Below are 16,838 nucleotides of genomic sequence, written 5' to 3'. Positions count from 1 at the left end.
TATACTTAACATGAGTTCTAACAGCAAGGGTACCTGTCCTTATTTATTTAAAAAAAAAAAACAACAATTATTTTTTAATGCCTGATTCATTTTATGTCAAGTGCTATGGTAGGTGCTAGAGGCATCTGTATGTATTCTTTATTTTATTTTTTTGTCTTTTTGCCTTTTCTAGGGCCGCTCTCGTGGCATATGGAGATTCACAGGCTAGGGGTCTAATCAGAGCCGTAGCCACCGGCCCATGCCAGAGCCACAGCAACGCTGGATCCAAGCCTCATCTGCAACCTACACCACAGCTCATGACAACGCCGGATCCTTAATCCACTGAGTAAGGCCAGGGATTGAACCCTCAACGTCATGGTTCCTAGTCAGGTTCATTTCCGCTGTGTCATGTGGGGAACTCCTAATGCTCTATTCCTTTCTTTTTTGTATTTATTATAGTTTTTATCATGTATTTAGTTGGACTTTGCCTAACGTTGTCTCTCCTGCTAGACTGTTTTCCTGTATTCATTCATCATTCATTCATTCAACAGGTTTTTATTGAATACCTACTAAGTGTTAGGTATTCTCAGGTACACATCTGAGGTGGAGAGATACAGTGGTAAATAAGAAAAGGTCACCGTCCTTAGGAACTTAATGTTCTATTGGCAAGATAGACAAAAATTAAACAAAAAATTTGAAGGCATTAAATATAAGGAAAGCGAATTAAGGCAAAAGGACAAGCAGTGATGGGGCAAAGGAGATGAGGCCATTTGGCCATTTGGCTTATGCAGGACAGTCAGTGAAAACTACTCTTAAGTGGGAGGATGCGTGAGCAAAAGCATAAATGATGTAAAGGAGTGAATCTTGGGAAATGAAGTGTAAGAGGTGCCAGGTAGAGGGAACAGAATATAGAACTGCTTTGAAGCTGCAATGAACATGACTTATTTGAGGAACTGCAAAGAATGTGGCTGGAATCAAGTGAGCACAGGAGGGGTGGTTGATATTTTTGTAGCCACCAGGGCAGATAAACTAGTATTGGAGGATTTTCTTTTTCATGTGATATGAAGTCCTGGAAGGGATTTGAGCAAAAGAAATATCTAACTATTGTTTGTTTGTCTGTTTGTTTGCTTTTTAGGGCCGCATTCATGGCATATGGAGGTTCCCAGGTTATGGGTGGAATCGGAGCTGTAGCCGCTGGCCTATTCCAGAGCCACAGCAATGCCAGATCCGAGCCGAGTCTGCGATCTACTCCACAGCTCACGGCAATGCCAGATCCTTAACCCACTCACTGAGCGAGGCCAGGAATCGAACCTGTGCCCTCATGGATGCTAGTCAGATTCATTTCCACTGAGCCATGATAGGAACTCCAATATCTAACTGGTTTTAAAAAAATTCTAGTTGCTTCATGTAGAACAAACTTCCAGAGAGGCTTCAGGGAGACCAGTTAGGAGACTATTGCTATACTTCAGGTAAAGAATGCTTGTAACTTGCATTAAGTTGGTGGTAGCAGAAGTGAGGAAAGTTGGTCCATCGGGATGTATTTTGGAGGTAGAGTGAACAAGACTTGCTGAAGATTTGGATATGGGAATGAATGGAAAGAAAAGAATTAAATTGAGGTGGACCTCTAGGTTTTGGGCCTTAGAAAGAGGGCATATAGTGGTGCCTTTAACACAGATGGGACAAAGAGGGGAAAGGAGGTGTGTGTGTGGTGGGGGTAGAGTTCTGTTTGGAAGATGTGAAGTTTGAGATGTGCATTTTTGTTGTACATCTGAGTGGAGATGTTGAGTAACTACTCAACGTAAGAAAAGGTCACTGATCTCAGGAACTTAATATTCTATTGAGAAGACAGACAGAACTTAATTTGAGAGTTCCCCTTGTGGCACAGCAGAAACGAATCCGACTAGGAACCATAAAGTTGAGGGTTTGATCCCTGGCCTCGCTCAGTGGGTTAAGGATCTGGCGTTGCCGTGAGCTGTGGTGTAGATGGCAGAAGTGGCTTGGATCTGATGTGGCTGTGGCTGTGGCGGAGGCTGGCCAGCTGTAGCTCTGATGGGACCCCTAGCCTGGGAACCTCCATATGCTGGGGGTTTGGCCCTGAAAAACAAAATAAATAAATAAATTTTAAAAATAAATAAAATTAAAAATAAACAATATGAAAGTGTTAAATATAAGGAAAACAAATTAGGGCAAAAAGATAAGCAGTGATAGGGCAAAGGAGATGAGGCTATTTGGTCTATTTATGTAGGATAGTCAGCGAAAACCACTCTTAAGTGGGAGGATGTGTGAGAAAAAACTAGGTGGAGATAATGTATGTGGGGTGTGTGTGTGTGTGTGTGTGTGTGTGTGTGTGTGTCTGTATACAGAAGTTGACCCTGGCCAGAGACATTTAGAAGTTATCTGCTTACAGTTGATATTTCAAAATATTTTAAATATTTAAATATTTAAAAATAAGGAATCTGGAGTTCTCATTGTGGGGCAGCGTATGTGAATCTGACTGGTTCCGCGAAGAGGCAGGTTTGATCCCTGGCCTCACTTGCTGGGTTGGTGATCCTATAGGGCCCCATCCAAAGCATATGGAAGTTCCCAGGCTCGGGGTGGAGTCGGAGCTGTAGCTGCCGGACTAGGCCAAAGTCACAACAACGTGGGACCCCAGCCACATCTTCAACCTACACCACAGCTCATGGCAACGCAGGATCCCCAACCCACTGAGCAAGACCAGGGATCGAACCTGCGTCCTCATGGATGCTGGGCAGATTTGTTTCCGCTGAGCCACGACGGGAACCCTGAAAAAAGATATTTAAAAATAAGAGACTAAGAGTTCCCTGGTGGCACAACAAGTTAAAGATCCAGCATTGTCACTGCTGTGGCTTGGGTTGCAGCTGTGGTGAGGGTTTGATCTCTGGCCCCATAACTTCTGCATGCTGTGGGCGTGGCCAATAAAATAAAAACAAGAGACGAGATAATGTAGGTAGACTGTATTGCAAAGTAAAGAGAGCTGGGTTCTGAGACCAAAGGCACTGCATCATTTAGAGGCCAGCAAGAGCATTGACCAGCAAAGGACACTGTGAGGGAGCAGCTGGAGAGGAAATAAATAAAACTATTATTAAAAAAATAGATAAAAGAAAAAATAAACTATTTGAAAGCATTAAATATAAGGAAAACAAATTAGGGCAAAAAGATAAGCAGTGACAGGGCAAAGGCCACCTACTGTCGAATGGTAAAATTGTTCACTATTGTATACCTGGTACCTAGCTCAGTTACTGGCACATAATTAGAGCAGGGTAATATTTGTTGAATGAGTGAGTCTTTACTTCTACTTACTTGTTAGCCATTTATTGAGTGGCTCTAGTTTCCAGATACTGTTCTAGGTCCTGTGGATTCACTGCCTCGTGTTCCCAATTTAATCATAAATCCTAGTGCAGGCTGTACATACATACATACAAATGCAGCAGAATATGTATTTTTAGTTTACATAACTCACTCCTCCTCCTTCCACCCTCTTCTAAGAAGAATGGGATTGAATAGCTGGAGGGCCCTTTGTTGGTGAGCAGTGATGAATAGGGATATATACATTTGGGGCTGAACGGAGGCAGAAATCTCGACAAGAGAGAGAGGAGGAAGGTGAGGTGGAGGGAGAGGAGTGATGAGACTTCAGCTGAATTGGACAGAATAAGATATTAAATTCAAATAAAATAAAATATGAGATTTCCTGTCGTGGTTCAGCGGAAACGGACCCACAAGTACACAGGTTCAATCCCTGGCCTTGCTCAGTGGGTTAAGGATCCTGTGTTGCTGTGAGCTGTCATGTAGGTCACAGACGTAGCTCAGATCTGGCATTGCTGTGCCTGTGGTGTAGGCTGGAGGCTACAGCTCCGAACTGACCCCTAGCCTGAGAACCTGCATATGCCATGGGTGCAGCCCTACAAAAGACAAGCCCCTCCACCCCCCAAAAAAATACGCACCAGCTCAACTCACATGGCTGAATTTTGCTGGACAATTGACAGTTTATGAAGAAGTAACAGGAGTTCCCGTCGTGGCGCAGCGGTTAACGAATCCGACTAGGAACCATGAGGTTGCGGGTTCGGTCCCTGCCCTCGCTCAGTGGATTAACGATCCGGCGTTGCCGTGAGCTGTGGTGTAGGTCGCAGACGCGGCTCGGATCCCGCGTTGCTGTGGCTCTGGTGTAGGCCAGTGGCTATAGCTCCGATTCAACCCCTAGCCTGGGAACCTCCATATGCCGCGGGAAGCGGCCCAAGAAATGGCAAAAAGACCAAAAAAAAAAAAAAAAAAAAAAAAAAAAAAAAAAAAAAAAGTAACAGGCCTAGGGGCATATCCAATTTATCCATTTATCCTATAAGAGGAAGTGGAGAAAGAGGGAAGGGGTTGGGCAGGGAGAGGGAAGTCTCTTTAAATGTTAGAAAAATTTGAATTTAGCTGCAAGATATGTTGAATTGTTGACCCTTAGAATTATTACCCTTAAAATTTATTACCCTAACTGTTGCCCTGCCTTTTAAGAAACTTTCTCAAGTCTTGAATCAGCAGCCGCTACTAAGATAAAATTTTAGGTATCTTTCTATGAGCCCAAATCCCTGCCAGAAAGGAAACAAAAAGGAAACAAAAACTCTTGATGGGCGTACAAAAGAATATGTGTGAAGCACTTTAGGGCATTACACAATTTCTTTAAAAAATTTTTTTTTTTTTCTTTTTGCCTTTTTAAGGCCACATCCACGGCATAAGGAAGTTCGCAGGCTAGGGGTCGAATTGGAGCTGCAGCTGCTGCCACAGCCACGCTGGATCCAAGCTGTGTCTGTGACCTATACCATAGCTCACAGCAACTCTGGATCCTTAACCCACTGAGTGGGGTCAGGGATCGCCCCAGTCCTCATGGATTCTAGTTGGGTTCATTACCGCTGAGTGACGACAGGAACTCCTAACATTTTTAAAAATTAAAGTGTAGTTGGTTTATAATGTTGTGCCAATTCCTGCTGCATGACAAAGTGACCCACATAGATATACATTTCTTTTCTTATATTATCTTCCATCATGGTCTATCTCAAGAGACTGGATATAGTTCCCTGTGCTGTACAGTAGGACCTCATTGCTTATCCATTCTAAACATAGTAATTTGCATCTACTAACCCCAAATTCCCAGTCCATCCCACTCCACACCTCCCTGCAACCACGAGTCTGTTCTAAATGTTTGTGAGTCTGTTTCTGTTTTGTAGATAGGTTCACTTGTGCCATAGTTTAGATTCTACATATGATATATATCATACAGTATTTGTCTTTCTCTTCCTGACTTCACTTAGTATGATATCTCTAGTTGCATCCATGTTACTACAAATTTCATTCTTTTTAATGGCCGAGTAGTATTCCATTGTGTATATACACCACATCATCTTAATCCAACCATCTGTCAATGTACATTTGGGTTGTTTCCATGTCTTGCCTATTGTGAGTAGTGCTACAGTGAACATAGGGGTGCGTGAATCCTTTTGAAATATAGTTTTGTCTGGATATAAGTCATTAGACAATTTCTTAAACTTACCTTGGACTCTACTCCTCTGGAACTTTGGCGAGGTGGTTATACATCTACTTGGACTGTACACTTTTGTGCGCCTTCATCATTCCTCCCTCTGTAGCCCTTTAAATCCCAGTTAAAACATGGAGTCCTCCAAACTAATTGTTCATCAAGCTGTGTTCCCATAATCTATTTTTCATTCATTTTATAGATCTAAAACCGTTGGGTATTATAGTCATTTAACTCAGTGATCCCTCTTATTTACCTTTCAGTCCAAGACATTGGGAACTATGTTGTTTAATGCCCAGTGAGGGAGGGAGTCTGGCACTTAGAAAGCCCTCCATTAGGATGTGTAACCGGAGCGAAGGTGTGCTGTGGGGACCGTACAGAAACAGGAGATGAAAACATTTATTCGGAAAAGCTTATGGGAAAAACGACACCACACTTAATGATGCAGAATTGTTTAATAAAGACATGAAAATAAAACCGAGGCTCCCCGTCCACTTCTTACTACAATATTTCCTTCCATTCACCCATTTCCTCCTCAAACCCAGCTCAAAGCAGGTTGGATCTGATTGGCCAATCCGAGCACACGCTACCGCTGGGGCCAGGACTCTCCAGCAATGAGAGACCCGGGCAATTTGGTGAGGGTGAGACGTCCTGCGCTCTGGCGGAATCCTGGGGCGCGTTGCCGCGATGCACAGGGCTGAAGCTTGATTGGCAGGTGAGCGATCAGCCGCCTTAAGACGGAAACGCCAGTGGGCGACAGCTAAGGGGAGTCTGGGCGGGGCAGCGCAACTAGAATCAGCCAATGGCTGATGAAGTACGCGCAGCGAGACCCACAGATCCACCAATTGCGGCACGGAAATGGTGCCATAGGCGGGGTTTAGGCCAAAATCTTTGTAGGAGCAGCGCCTATTGCTGTAGTCTTCACCGTCACGGCCGGCGCTTCTTCTTGGATTCATTCATTCGTCTTTTTCATTCGCGAAGGTAGTGAGGCCCGGTTGAAAGCCATGGAAACAGCTCTGCCTGCAGCGGGCTTCCTGTACTGGGTGGGCGCGAGCACCGTGGCCTACCTGGCTCTGCGCATCTCGTGCTGGTTCTTCACGGCCCTTCGGGTCTGGGGTTTGGGTCACGAGGCGGGGGTCGGCCCGTGGCTCGGTGAATGGGCAGGTGAGTCGGCTCCAGCGCCGCCATCCCCCTCGCTCCTTCGGCGGCCCGCGCGGCTCCCGGCTGGGCCTGGTCTGCGCTGACCAGGTCCTGGCCCAGCGCTTGGCCTTCTGGTCCCCAGCTCCCCTCTCCTCTTTACTGAGACTCCTTGGTTCCGCGTACCCGCCTGTTCCCTGAGCCATCTTCCGGCTTGCTTAGACTTGTGGAGTTTGTAAGTACTTAATACATTGCTGGCCTAACTCAGAGAATCTGAAGGGCCACTTGGTGGGTGCGGGAGAAATCTGACCACAGCTCCCTGGATCTTGTGACCTTTAAACCTTTCCGGCTTTACCGACTGGAGTTCGTCGCCCGGCTGCTTGCTCGGTCACACTCTATCCACATGGCTAGTCCCTTATGAGTATTTTTAAAATAAAGTTTTTGGCTTGAACACTTGCCTTGTGCTAAAGATGAAAAGCATTCTGTTGCTTGTTTGGGGTGAGGGTGAAGGAAGAGGACAGAGAATTTCAGAAGACTTTCTGCTCTTTGGAGCCTTGGGTTTGGTCTATTTCATATAATTTACTTTTTTTTTTTTAATCTTTGCTAAATTGGTCTGGAGTTCTAATGGGTGGCAAGAACTATTGCTTTTGCAAAAACGGTAACTCTTCAAGTAGAATTCAGAATTTTTTTTTTTTTTCAGGACATTTGCAGGAAAAAGTATTCCCATAAAGAGTGAGCTAAACAAATGGATCTTGTTTATCTAGTTAGAGGAAAATGGAAGGGAAAGGTCAGATTAGAGAAGTTGAGAAAATTATCTGCAGGGAAGTTTTGCGTGTGCCTTTTTTCTTTCTCTGCCTTTTTTGTTGATTTTCTTTCCTTATTTTTCTTTTCTTTTAGGGTTTTTTTTTTTTTTTGTTTTGTTTTGTTTTAACTGAGTGATGTACAGATCGAAGATGTGATTATGTGTTCTTCAGTTTTTTTTTTTTTTTTTTTTTTTTTAGGGCCTCCCACGCGGCTTCTGGAAGTTCCCAGCAAGGGGGTCGAATCAGAGCTATAGCTGCTGGCTTACACCATAGCCACAGCAACGCCAGATCCCAGCAGTGTTTGCGACCTACAGCGCAGCTCAAGGCAATGTGGGATCCTTAACCCACTGAGGGAGGCCAGGGCGAACCCACGTCCCGATGGATACTAGTTGGGTTCATTACTGCTGAGCCACGATGGGAACTCCTGTTCTTCAGTTTTATAATAAAATGTTCACAAAGCATTTTATGGACTGCTGGGTGGTTCGGGGTTGCATTCAGACTAGGCTCAAATAAGATGTGCAAATAATGGTACTCTATATTCTTTATTCACTTGAAAACATTTCAACAACTTGGTAGGAAAAACAAGATAAATTACACTTTGGGGATAGCAACATAAAGAGAAAACATCTCAAGTAGGAATGAATCTGTGAAGCAGCTGTTAACATAATATGTATTTTAAAAAGTCACTGATTTTCTAATCGTTGAGAAAGCAAGTGATGTGTAATCAATTATAATTTCACTGTTGGTTTGCTCAAGTTCTTAGTTGTTTGGCTCGGAAAACTTGCTTGTCGACTTTCGAAATAGTTGCATAAAACTCCAGTGCCTTAGGAAATTATATATTAAGATGGATTAGTTTTGTAATTTATAAGTAAAACTCTTGGCAGTCCCTGTTGTGGTACAGCGGAAATGACTCCGACTAGTATCCATGAGGACTCGGGTTCCATCCCTGGCCTCGCTCAGTCAGTTGATCCTGCATTGCCATGAGCTGTGGTGTAGGTTGTAGATGCGGCTCAGATTCCAAGTTGCTGTGGCTGTGGTATAGGCCGGCAGCTGTATGTAGCTCTAATTCGACCCCTAGCCTGGGAAGTTCCATATGCTGAAAGTGTGGCCCTAAAAAGCAAAAAAGACTCTTGGGAATAACTTTTTTTTTAGCTATCTAAAATTGACTGTAGTTGCTGATAACTCAAATGGTCTAAGTTGTTTCTATATGAATCCATAGTAAAAGCCAAGTGATGTGACATTGTCATTTTATGAGTAATACTTATATTGAAAAGATTTGGCCCCAGAGGAAAGATGTTTGATGAATTAAGGGAAATACTGACAAGATTTAGAAGTAACATTTAACCTAGAACAATAGGATATAGCAGAGAGGCTCACAGTGTGGTAAAGTGAAATACTGTTCAGTTTGTGTTTTGGGGAATCTCTTTTCAAGTATGGAAGCAGAAGAAATGATCAAGTTATTTGTAACACTACACACGTGTGGTGGCCTGGATATTAAAAGAAACTACTTCTTGCTTTCTCTCTCCCAATTCAGGGACTCTTTGAATAACAAAGAAAAAGTGAAATTTTTGGAAAACAAACCAGCGGAGATAACACTTGCATAATTACGGTTAAATTTTGATTAAAAGTAGGTAATTTGTTCAACCAAAGTTTTGGGATTTTAGAATTAATGTTTGTATGTAATACTGATAAGTTTTTTCCTACAAACGCCCTACATAATCTTGTGCAACCTTTGAATAAATGCTAGTTGCAGGCCATGTTAGTGAAACCAAACCAGGATCTTGTGCCTGTGGCGCTGAAAGCTGAACTCCGACAACTGGAGTGGGAGACAAGTCTCGGATCCTTTCCAACTTGGTCTCGAGGTTAGGATTTTTGTTTTTTGTTTCTTAAAGGGGAAGAATAGGAGTTCCCATTGCGGCTCAGCAGATTAAGAACCCAACTCTACAGGAGGATTCAGGATTGATCCCTGTTGTCACTCAGTGGGTTAAGGATCAGGCTGCGTTGCTGCAAGATGTGGGCGTAGGCCGGCAGCTGCCGCTCCCATTCAACCCTTAGCCCGGAAACTTCCATATGTTGCAGGTGTGGCCCTTAAAAGACAAAAATAAATAAATAGGAAGAAAGACTGGGATGGTCATCATCTACTTACAGTTCTATGTTTTTTTTTTTTTTTTTTTTGCCGCATCTGCTGCATATGGAAGTTTCCTGGCCAGGGATTGACCTATGCCACAGCTTCAGCAATGCCAGACACTTAACCCACTGTGTGGTGCTAGAGATTGATTCCAAGTCTCAGAAGAAACCTGAGATGCTGCAGAGACAATGCCAGATCCTAAGCCCGTTACACCACAGCGGGAATTCCCCTGTGACATTTCTTAATTACAGTTTCAGGAATCAGGATATCTCTGGTTTATGATTCTTAGGCCAAGTGATCCATGGCTTGGGGGTCTGTGAGCTCAGCGTGCCCTGGAGAAACAGCCTGAGTTGGTATGTTAATGACACCTACAACAGCAATTTTAGTACTTTAATGATGTTATTGGCAATGGCAGTTTTAGTCACCTGGCTCTGGTTGATTATTATTCAATTAGCACAGGATTGAGGTCAAAGGGAAAAAGAAAGGGGATAAAGTTTTGGATAGAGAGAGACTAATCATAAACTCTATCAGGGAACTCAGTTTTAGGGGGACTTGGTGTCATTAGGGAAGCATTGCCTCTTTTTTTTTTTTTTTTTTGATGGCTGCACTTGTGGCATATGGAAGTTCCCAGGCTGGGGCCTATGTCACAGGCACAGCAACTTGGGATCTGAGCCACATCTTTGACTTAGGCCACAGCTTGCAGAAGCATCGGATCCTTAACCCACTGAGCGAGGCCAGGGATTGAACCTGTGTCCTCATGGATACTAGTCAGGTTCTTAACCCACTGAGCCACAGCAGGAACTCTGGCATTGCCTACTTTCTAATACTGATGTTCATTTAACATCTTCCTGTCCATAACCAATTAGTTTTAGCATTATAAAATAATGTTAAAGTGTGTTTGACTTGGTAGTATCTTTTTATACCAGTAATTTCTTCCTCAGATTTTAGAATCTGAGAGGCAGGGACTGTGGGTCCTCATTTTTTGTCTTTTCCCACAGTAACTGGCACTTTTATCAAAAAAAAAGCTTGGAAAATCTCTGAAATACAGTTGTGCTTTGCAGTCTGTAAAAATATTCCAGACCATAGAGTCCTTAGTCTAGCGAGTTTTTCAGACCAGCCTTAACATGGCCCATCCTCTAATTTATCTCCATCTTATCAAGACCTGTGTCAGCCCTTCCCTAGTTCTCTCCAGTAATCGTTCAAGTGAATTACGCTGATTTCACTAGGCCCCTAGCAGGTGGGTTTAGCCAATTTAGTAGGTAAGGCTCTCTTGCCAGCCCATTGTCATGCAATGCTTTGCGCATTTCTTCTGAGAGCAAAGAGATCCCGCTAAAGAGGATCTTCTAGTTGTTTGCGGGTCACTGTAGAAAGTAATGAACAGAAGATTGCGAATGAAGTTGGTCAGTTTGTTCCAAGAGAACCGTCATTGGTGTGGAGCAACAAAGAATGTAATCTGTAGACTTTGGTTGGAGCGTAGACACATTTTGCATTTATCTGAGCTAGTTTCCATCATTGGAGTTCATCTTAAATGATTGGTATTGAAATAAAGTGGAGATGACAGGTGCAAGGGCAAGGTAAGCGAACTACCAAAGTCATGGTATTTTCTCTTTAAATCTCAGACGGCAATCCGAGCTCTTGGTTTTTAAAGGAAAGGATATTGCTTCAGGCAGCGAAGAATAAAGGATCCACTAAGAAGTTAATGAGTTACATTTAAAAAAAATGTTTCTTAGGGCTGCATGCTCAGCATAGGGACGTTCCCCGGCTAGGGGTCAAATTGGACCTGTAGCTGCTGGCTTACACCACAGCCACAGCAACGTGGGATCTGAGCCACATGTGACCTACACCACAGCTCATGGCAACACTGTATCCTTAACCCACTAGGCAAGGCCAAGGATCAAACCCTCATCCTCCAACAGTGGAGTAAGTTGGAATTTTTAAATCTGCTTTATTGGACTATAATTCATATACCATACAGTTTACCCATTGAAGTGTACAATTCAAGGTTTTCATGTATTCTAAATGGTTGCGCAAACACCACTGCAACCTAAATTCAGAACATTTTCATCTTCCTTAAAAGAAACCATGAACTGATCAGCTGTCACTCCCTAATTCCCACCCCTTTGAACCCTCCTCAACCATTAATCTACTGTCTATATACATTTCCTTATTCCGGATATTTCATGTAGATGGAATGCTACAGTATGAAGTTTTTGGCAACTGGCTTTGATTTAGCCCTGTATTTTCCAAGTTCATTCATGTGGCATATTTCAGGGCTTCCTTCCTTTTTATGGCTGGGTAATATTCCATTCTGTGGAGCGAGTTCGTGCAAAGCGTCTTTACCTTTGCATTTTGCCCTCTGCACATCTGCATTAGCAGATTCCTGAGATTTTCCAAAGCTCATGAAACTCATTTGGCTCTGTAGTGTTCTAGGGTTTCCCTAATTCAGTGAGGCCTTAAAAAGAGTATGAGGTGCTGGTGTTCTCTTGTGGAAAGGCCATCCATCCACATGGGCCCGATTTAGCCAAGCTCTGGGAATCAAAGGATTCTCAAAATCAGGTGTGGTTCATAATTTCTGTTTTTACGTTGGACAGCTATGCAGGAGTGGACTAGTTACCTCAGATAATTGAAGGCTCTTCGAGGGACCAGGGCCCATTGACAGCAGGTCCGTTTCTTTAATTGGGCTTTGAGGTATCACATGAACTATATAGGTACATATGAATGTATGAAATGTGAATTACTTAATTTGGAAAATCCAGAAGAAATATTGATCACTACCCTTTATTGAATGAATGAATTGTTCCAGGCACTTGACTTAGATTATCTTTAATTTCTCCTTGAACTGTGCTGCATTATCCATAGTGTATAGAGGAGGAAACAGAGGCTTCCGTAAATGACTTCTCTTGTCTGCAGTTCCACACCTCGTGAGTTACAGAATCAAGATTCGAAGCCAAGTTGTCCCTTATGCCACATCTACAGGCTGTGTGTGGTAGTGATTGGCTTACAGACTGCATGGGTATTTGGGGGTGGATTTCTTTATACCTTAGGAACTTAATTGCCTTTTGATTTAAGGCACACTTTCAAGTTTGGACGTGATTGGTATTTCTGGAAGCATTGCATAATAGGTAGCACATTTTAGAATCGGATAGCTCAGGATTTTCTTCAGATTTGCAACAATGAATCTTGATGCATGGGAACACACTGCAAAATCACTCAGGGTGCTTAACAAAGGAAAGGGTTTGACTGTCACCAGTATGGCTGAGTCTGACCTTGACTGCTATTTTCTGTTTATCCCTCTGACATCCTCCAGTGGTTTTAGCGACTTTCTGGAGGTCCAGCTTGGCAAGCGTACTATGCTCCCTGTTGACGTTCAGGAAACTAGTAGACCTATTCTTGCGGGTGAGCTTGTTCTTGATGTTGATCACAATAGTGCTGTATTTTTTTTTTTTTTTAAACTGGATTTTGTGTGTATGTGTGTGTGTTTATTTTATTTTATTTTTCTTTTTAGGTCCGTATTTGCAGCATGTGGAAGTTCCCAGGCTAGGGGTCAGATCAGAGCTACAGCTGTCGGCCTACGCCAGAGCCACAGCAACTTGGGATCCGAGCCACTTCTGTGACCTACACCACAGCTCACAGCAACACCGGATCCCCAACCCACTGAGCGAGGCCAGGGATAGAACCTGTGTCCTCATGGATACTAGTTGAATTTGTTTCCACTCTGCTGCGAAGGGAACTCCATGTATTTGTGTGTGTGTGTGTATTTTAAAGACGGGCAGGTGGTAGAGAGTAGAGAAACAGATGAACTTGGTCATAAAAGTTCTTGAAGATATTTCTGCACTTCAGCCCTGAAAAGGGAGTCCATAGGCCTGAATGGAACAAGTTCTCCAGACTGGAGTTCGCAGGGCAACCCTAAAGCACTGTTGCTAGAGCTGTGTGAGAGGAGGCAGATACAACTGGAGAATCGGACCTAAACGTATGCCCTGATCTTATCTGAAGGGAAAAACCAAAGGGGATGGTTTCTTGGAATTAGAAGTACAGCCTCCGTGCTCTGAGCTGGAATATCTCCCCATTCCCTCAGACCAGTCCCCATTGTTTCCTGCTTCCTCCTTTTATTTCCCCCCCCCGCCCCATTCTTCCTCTTTCTTTGCAATATTGTTTCCTATTTAAGGATCAAACCTGAGACCTTGGAGACTCAAACCAAGACTTGGATTCTAGTTCCTCTACTTAATTAGAGTGTGACCTTGAGTAAGGCAGTAAACAGCTGTGAGCCTCACTTTCTGCATCTGCAAAATGGGGATCATACCGTGTCTGTCCCACAGGATTGCTGCAAAGGGTAAATGAGAATCCTCATTCTGTGTAAAACAAATGGAGCAGTGCCTGGTACATAAATGCTTAATAACTTCTTAGTGATAGTGTTCGCCTCCGTAGCATCATACACTAATTACTTCAGCTAATTGACAAGGTAAAGCTCAGTAAGAAAAAGTTACTGCTTGGGTGGCTTCATTGTCAGAAAACTGAGATTATCTTCGCTAGTGCAGTTGAGAGTGATGAGCTTCAAGACGAATTTTTTGTTTATTTTTGTTGGTTGAGAATAATTTGTTTCAGTTTCAGAAAAAAATTTATTGAAAGATTTAATGAGCAGAATCCATGGGTAAGTGGATTTGAACAGATCAGTTCCAGTGCCATTAAATGCCATTCATAGATAAGGGTAAGTTTTAAAAAAAGTTTTTAAAAATAGTATGTCTTAGTGCACTTGGGCTGTATAACAAAAATACTATAGACTAGGTGGCTTCAATAACAAACGTTTGGAGTTCCTGCCGTGCAGCAGTCGGTTAAGATATAGGACTGCAGCAGCTTGGGTTTTTGCAGACATGTGCCACTTGGTGCATTGGGTTAAAGGATCCACCATTGATGCAGCTGCAGTGTGGGTTGCAGCTATGGCTTGGATTCAGTCACTGGCCATATGCCATGGGTACGACCACAAAATGAAAATACAAAATAAATAAAAAGAAACATTTATCTCTCACAGTTCCGGAGTCAGATCATGGTGTTGGCAGATTCTGGTGAGGACCTGCTTCCTGGTTTACAGATTGCCGTCTTGCTCCGTCTTCACATGACAGAAGGGGCCAGAGATCTCCAGGGTCTCTTATGAGGGCACCGATGGTGTTTGTTAGGGCTCCATCCTCATGACCTGATCACCTCCCAAAGACCCCTCCTCCTAAAACCGTCACACTGGGGGTTAGAATTTCAGCATATAAATGTCGCCTCTAGCAAATGAATTCAGTTTGTAGCACAGTGGGCCCTTTATTCCATCTCTCTCCTGCTCTTCCTTCATGAAAATAACAATATTAAAATGTCACAGCCATTTGTATCTCTGCCTTCTGGAATCGATCACGATTAAGGCTGAGAGGCAGGGAGGGTAGAGTCTTCACGTTCTTGGTGGAGAGTGTGATCCAGCACCGTCCATGTGTCTACCCACCATCCAGATCCTCCTGAGCACTGGCTGTGGCCTTGCAACAGACCGGTGGTAGGGAAAATGGGGGTCAGGAACCAGCTGCCCTGTTAAGGGGTGGGAAGCAGACACACTTGGTTCTATGAGAGCTTGTGATGACTCAGCTGAGGTCTGAAGGGAAGTGAATGAAGAGTAGCAGACAGAGCAGAAGGAACAGCAGGTGCGAGGCTCCTGAGATGGGGAAGAGCAGGGCCCCCTTAAAGCAAGGCCTGAGGGCCTGGAGCCCAGAAGGGGAAGGCCTGATGTCAGATGGGAGTGGAGCCGGGAGAAGGAGCCAGGGAGCAGGGCTGTTTAATCGAAGACCATCAAAAACAATTGTCAGGGATTTTAAGCAGAAGGGTAATGCTGAGTTGAGCTTTAAACAGAAGTCTTTGTTTCCTCCTGAAGTTGTTGCATTGCCACAGAGATACACCAGTGCATGTTATTCATATAATTTCAGTTAAAATTGCCTTTTAAAAAATTGCAACTTTATACTTGATAGTAAAGGGAGGCCATTTTTGTGCACTTTCTGGTTATCATCTTTCAGAGACTGCTTCTCTCTGGGGTAAAATCTAATCACTGTGGTGTGGGAATTTTTACTCTTAACTAGGGACTGGGTAATAGCATTGCTGAATGACCCCTGAAACTGGGTATCGCTTTCTCGAGGTCACTCCGTAAAACCACGGTGTGATAGTTGAAAAGCCGCCATACATTGCTTATCAGAGGCAATGCGTTGTTTCATGATTCATTTTGTCTGGTGCAACAGTGTGTTTGCCTGGTCTCTCACCAGCAATTCCAGGGAGACGATCCAGTCTCTGAGAAGCTATCCTTACTACTTTTAAGCGAAGTTATTTCTCTTCAAGTGATCTAGTCTTTGGCAGAAGGGAGGAAAGGCTAGAAAACTACAAAGTTTTGAACCAATTACTGCCTCTCAAGAGTGTGACATTGGGGACAGGAGTGCTAATGGGAAGACTGGCTTTGGGGTCAGTGCAGCAAATGTGAGCTTTGCTACTTGCTAAGCTGCTCGACCTTGGGTGAAGATCGATAACCTCTGAGCATAATTTCCTTCAACTATCAAATGGGGTGATACTTTTCAGGATTATTATGATAGTGATAGGAGGTTTTCGTGTGCCCTTTTGTGTGTTCTTATGGATACCAAGTAACATGTATTTAAGAACTTTTTTTTAATTTGTAGACATTGCTCTTATTGGATGCAAAGGATTGTTGAAACCAAGAAATAATGTCATGGAGTTCCCGTTGTGGCGCAGTGGTTAACAAATCTGACTAGGAACCGTGAGGTTGCAGGTTTGATCCCTGGCCTTGCTCAGTGGGTTAAAGATCCGGTGTTGCCGTGAGCTGTGGTGTAGGTTGCAGATGCGGCTCAGATCCCGCGTTGTTGTGGCTCTGGCGTAGACCGTTGGCTGCAGCTCCGATTTGACCCCTAGCCTGGGAACCCCCATGTGCCGAGGGAGCGGCCCTAGAAAAGTCAAAAAGACCAAAAAAACAAAAAAAACAAAAAAAAGAAATAATGTCATTCACTCAGTAAGTAAACTGTTGGAAATCTGAAGTTAGGAACAGATTGATTAGGAGGCGATATATGCGACCGCAGGAGAACTTCTTGCTTTGTGAAAGGACTTATTACTAAGTGGCTCCTTGAAATAGAGTTTTCCATAATGAACCTAAGATATGATAGACTTAGAAAAATTGGGTTCTATGCAGCTTTTCAATGACATGGGTCAAAACCTTGGGTTATCTTCACCTCTTCTTTTACCC

The 16,838-nt window shown here is 43.5% G+C and overlaps 1 protein-coding gene and 2 long non-coding RNA genes across 8 annotated transcripts in view; 2 read left to right on the top strand and 1 right to left on the bottom strand.

Annotated features, from left to right (window-relative positions):
• Nucleotides 1-6,423: 6,423 nt before the first annotated feature.
• The window catches only part of HSD17B12 (hydroxysteroid 17-beta dehydrogenase 12), a 149,721-nt gene continuing 139,306 nt past the window's right edge, over nucleotides 6,424-16,838 (top strand). For all 6 annotated transcript variants that reach the window (XR_014837032.1, XR_014837031.1, XR_014837029.1 and 3 more), the window contains exon 1: nucleotides 6,424-6,673. Coding sequence is in view for 2 of the 6 variants with exons in the window: in XM_021083164.2 (XP_020938823.1) it covers nucleotides 6,514-6,673 (160 nt within the window). In the remaining 4 variants the exon portion in view is untranslated. The remainder of the gene's footprint in view (nucleotides 6,674-16,838) is intronic.
• On the bottom strand, nucleotides 7,514-14,587 carry LOC146405282 (uncharacterized). The gene is made up of 2 exons (XR_014837043.1): nucleotides 13,193-14,587; nucleotides 7,514-8,419 (listed from the first exon to the last, which is right to left on the bottom strand). It is a non-coding gene; the product is annotated as an uncharacterized LOC146405282 (long non-coding RNA).
• On the top strand, nucleotides 11,427-16,591 carry LOC146405281 (uncharacterized). The gene is made up of 2 exons (XR_014837042.1): nucleotides 11,427-15,646; nucleotides 16,422-16,591. It is a non-coding gene; the product is annotated as an uncharacterized LOC146405281 (long non-coding RNA).

This window comes from Sus scrofa, chromosome 2, assembly GCF_054392235.1.
Source record: "Sus scrofa isolate SSC_HxYL_T2T_F1_AM1 chromosome 2, Sscrofa_HxYL_maternal_Yorkshire_Landrace_v2.0, whole genome shotgun sequence".
Lineage (NCBI taxonomy): Eukaryota > Metazoa > Chordata > Mammalia > Artiodactyla > Suidae > Sus > Sus scrofa.
Note: the sequence above shows the minus strand (reverse complement) of the source record. Positions and strands in the feature narration are given on the sequence as shown.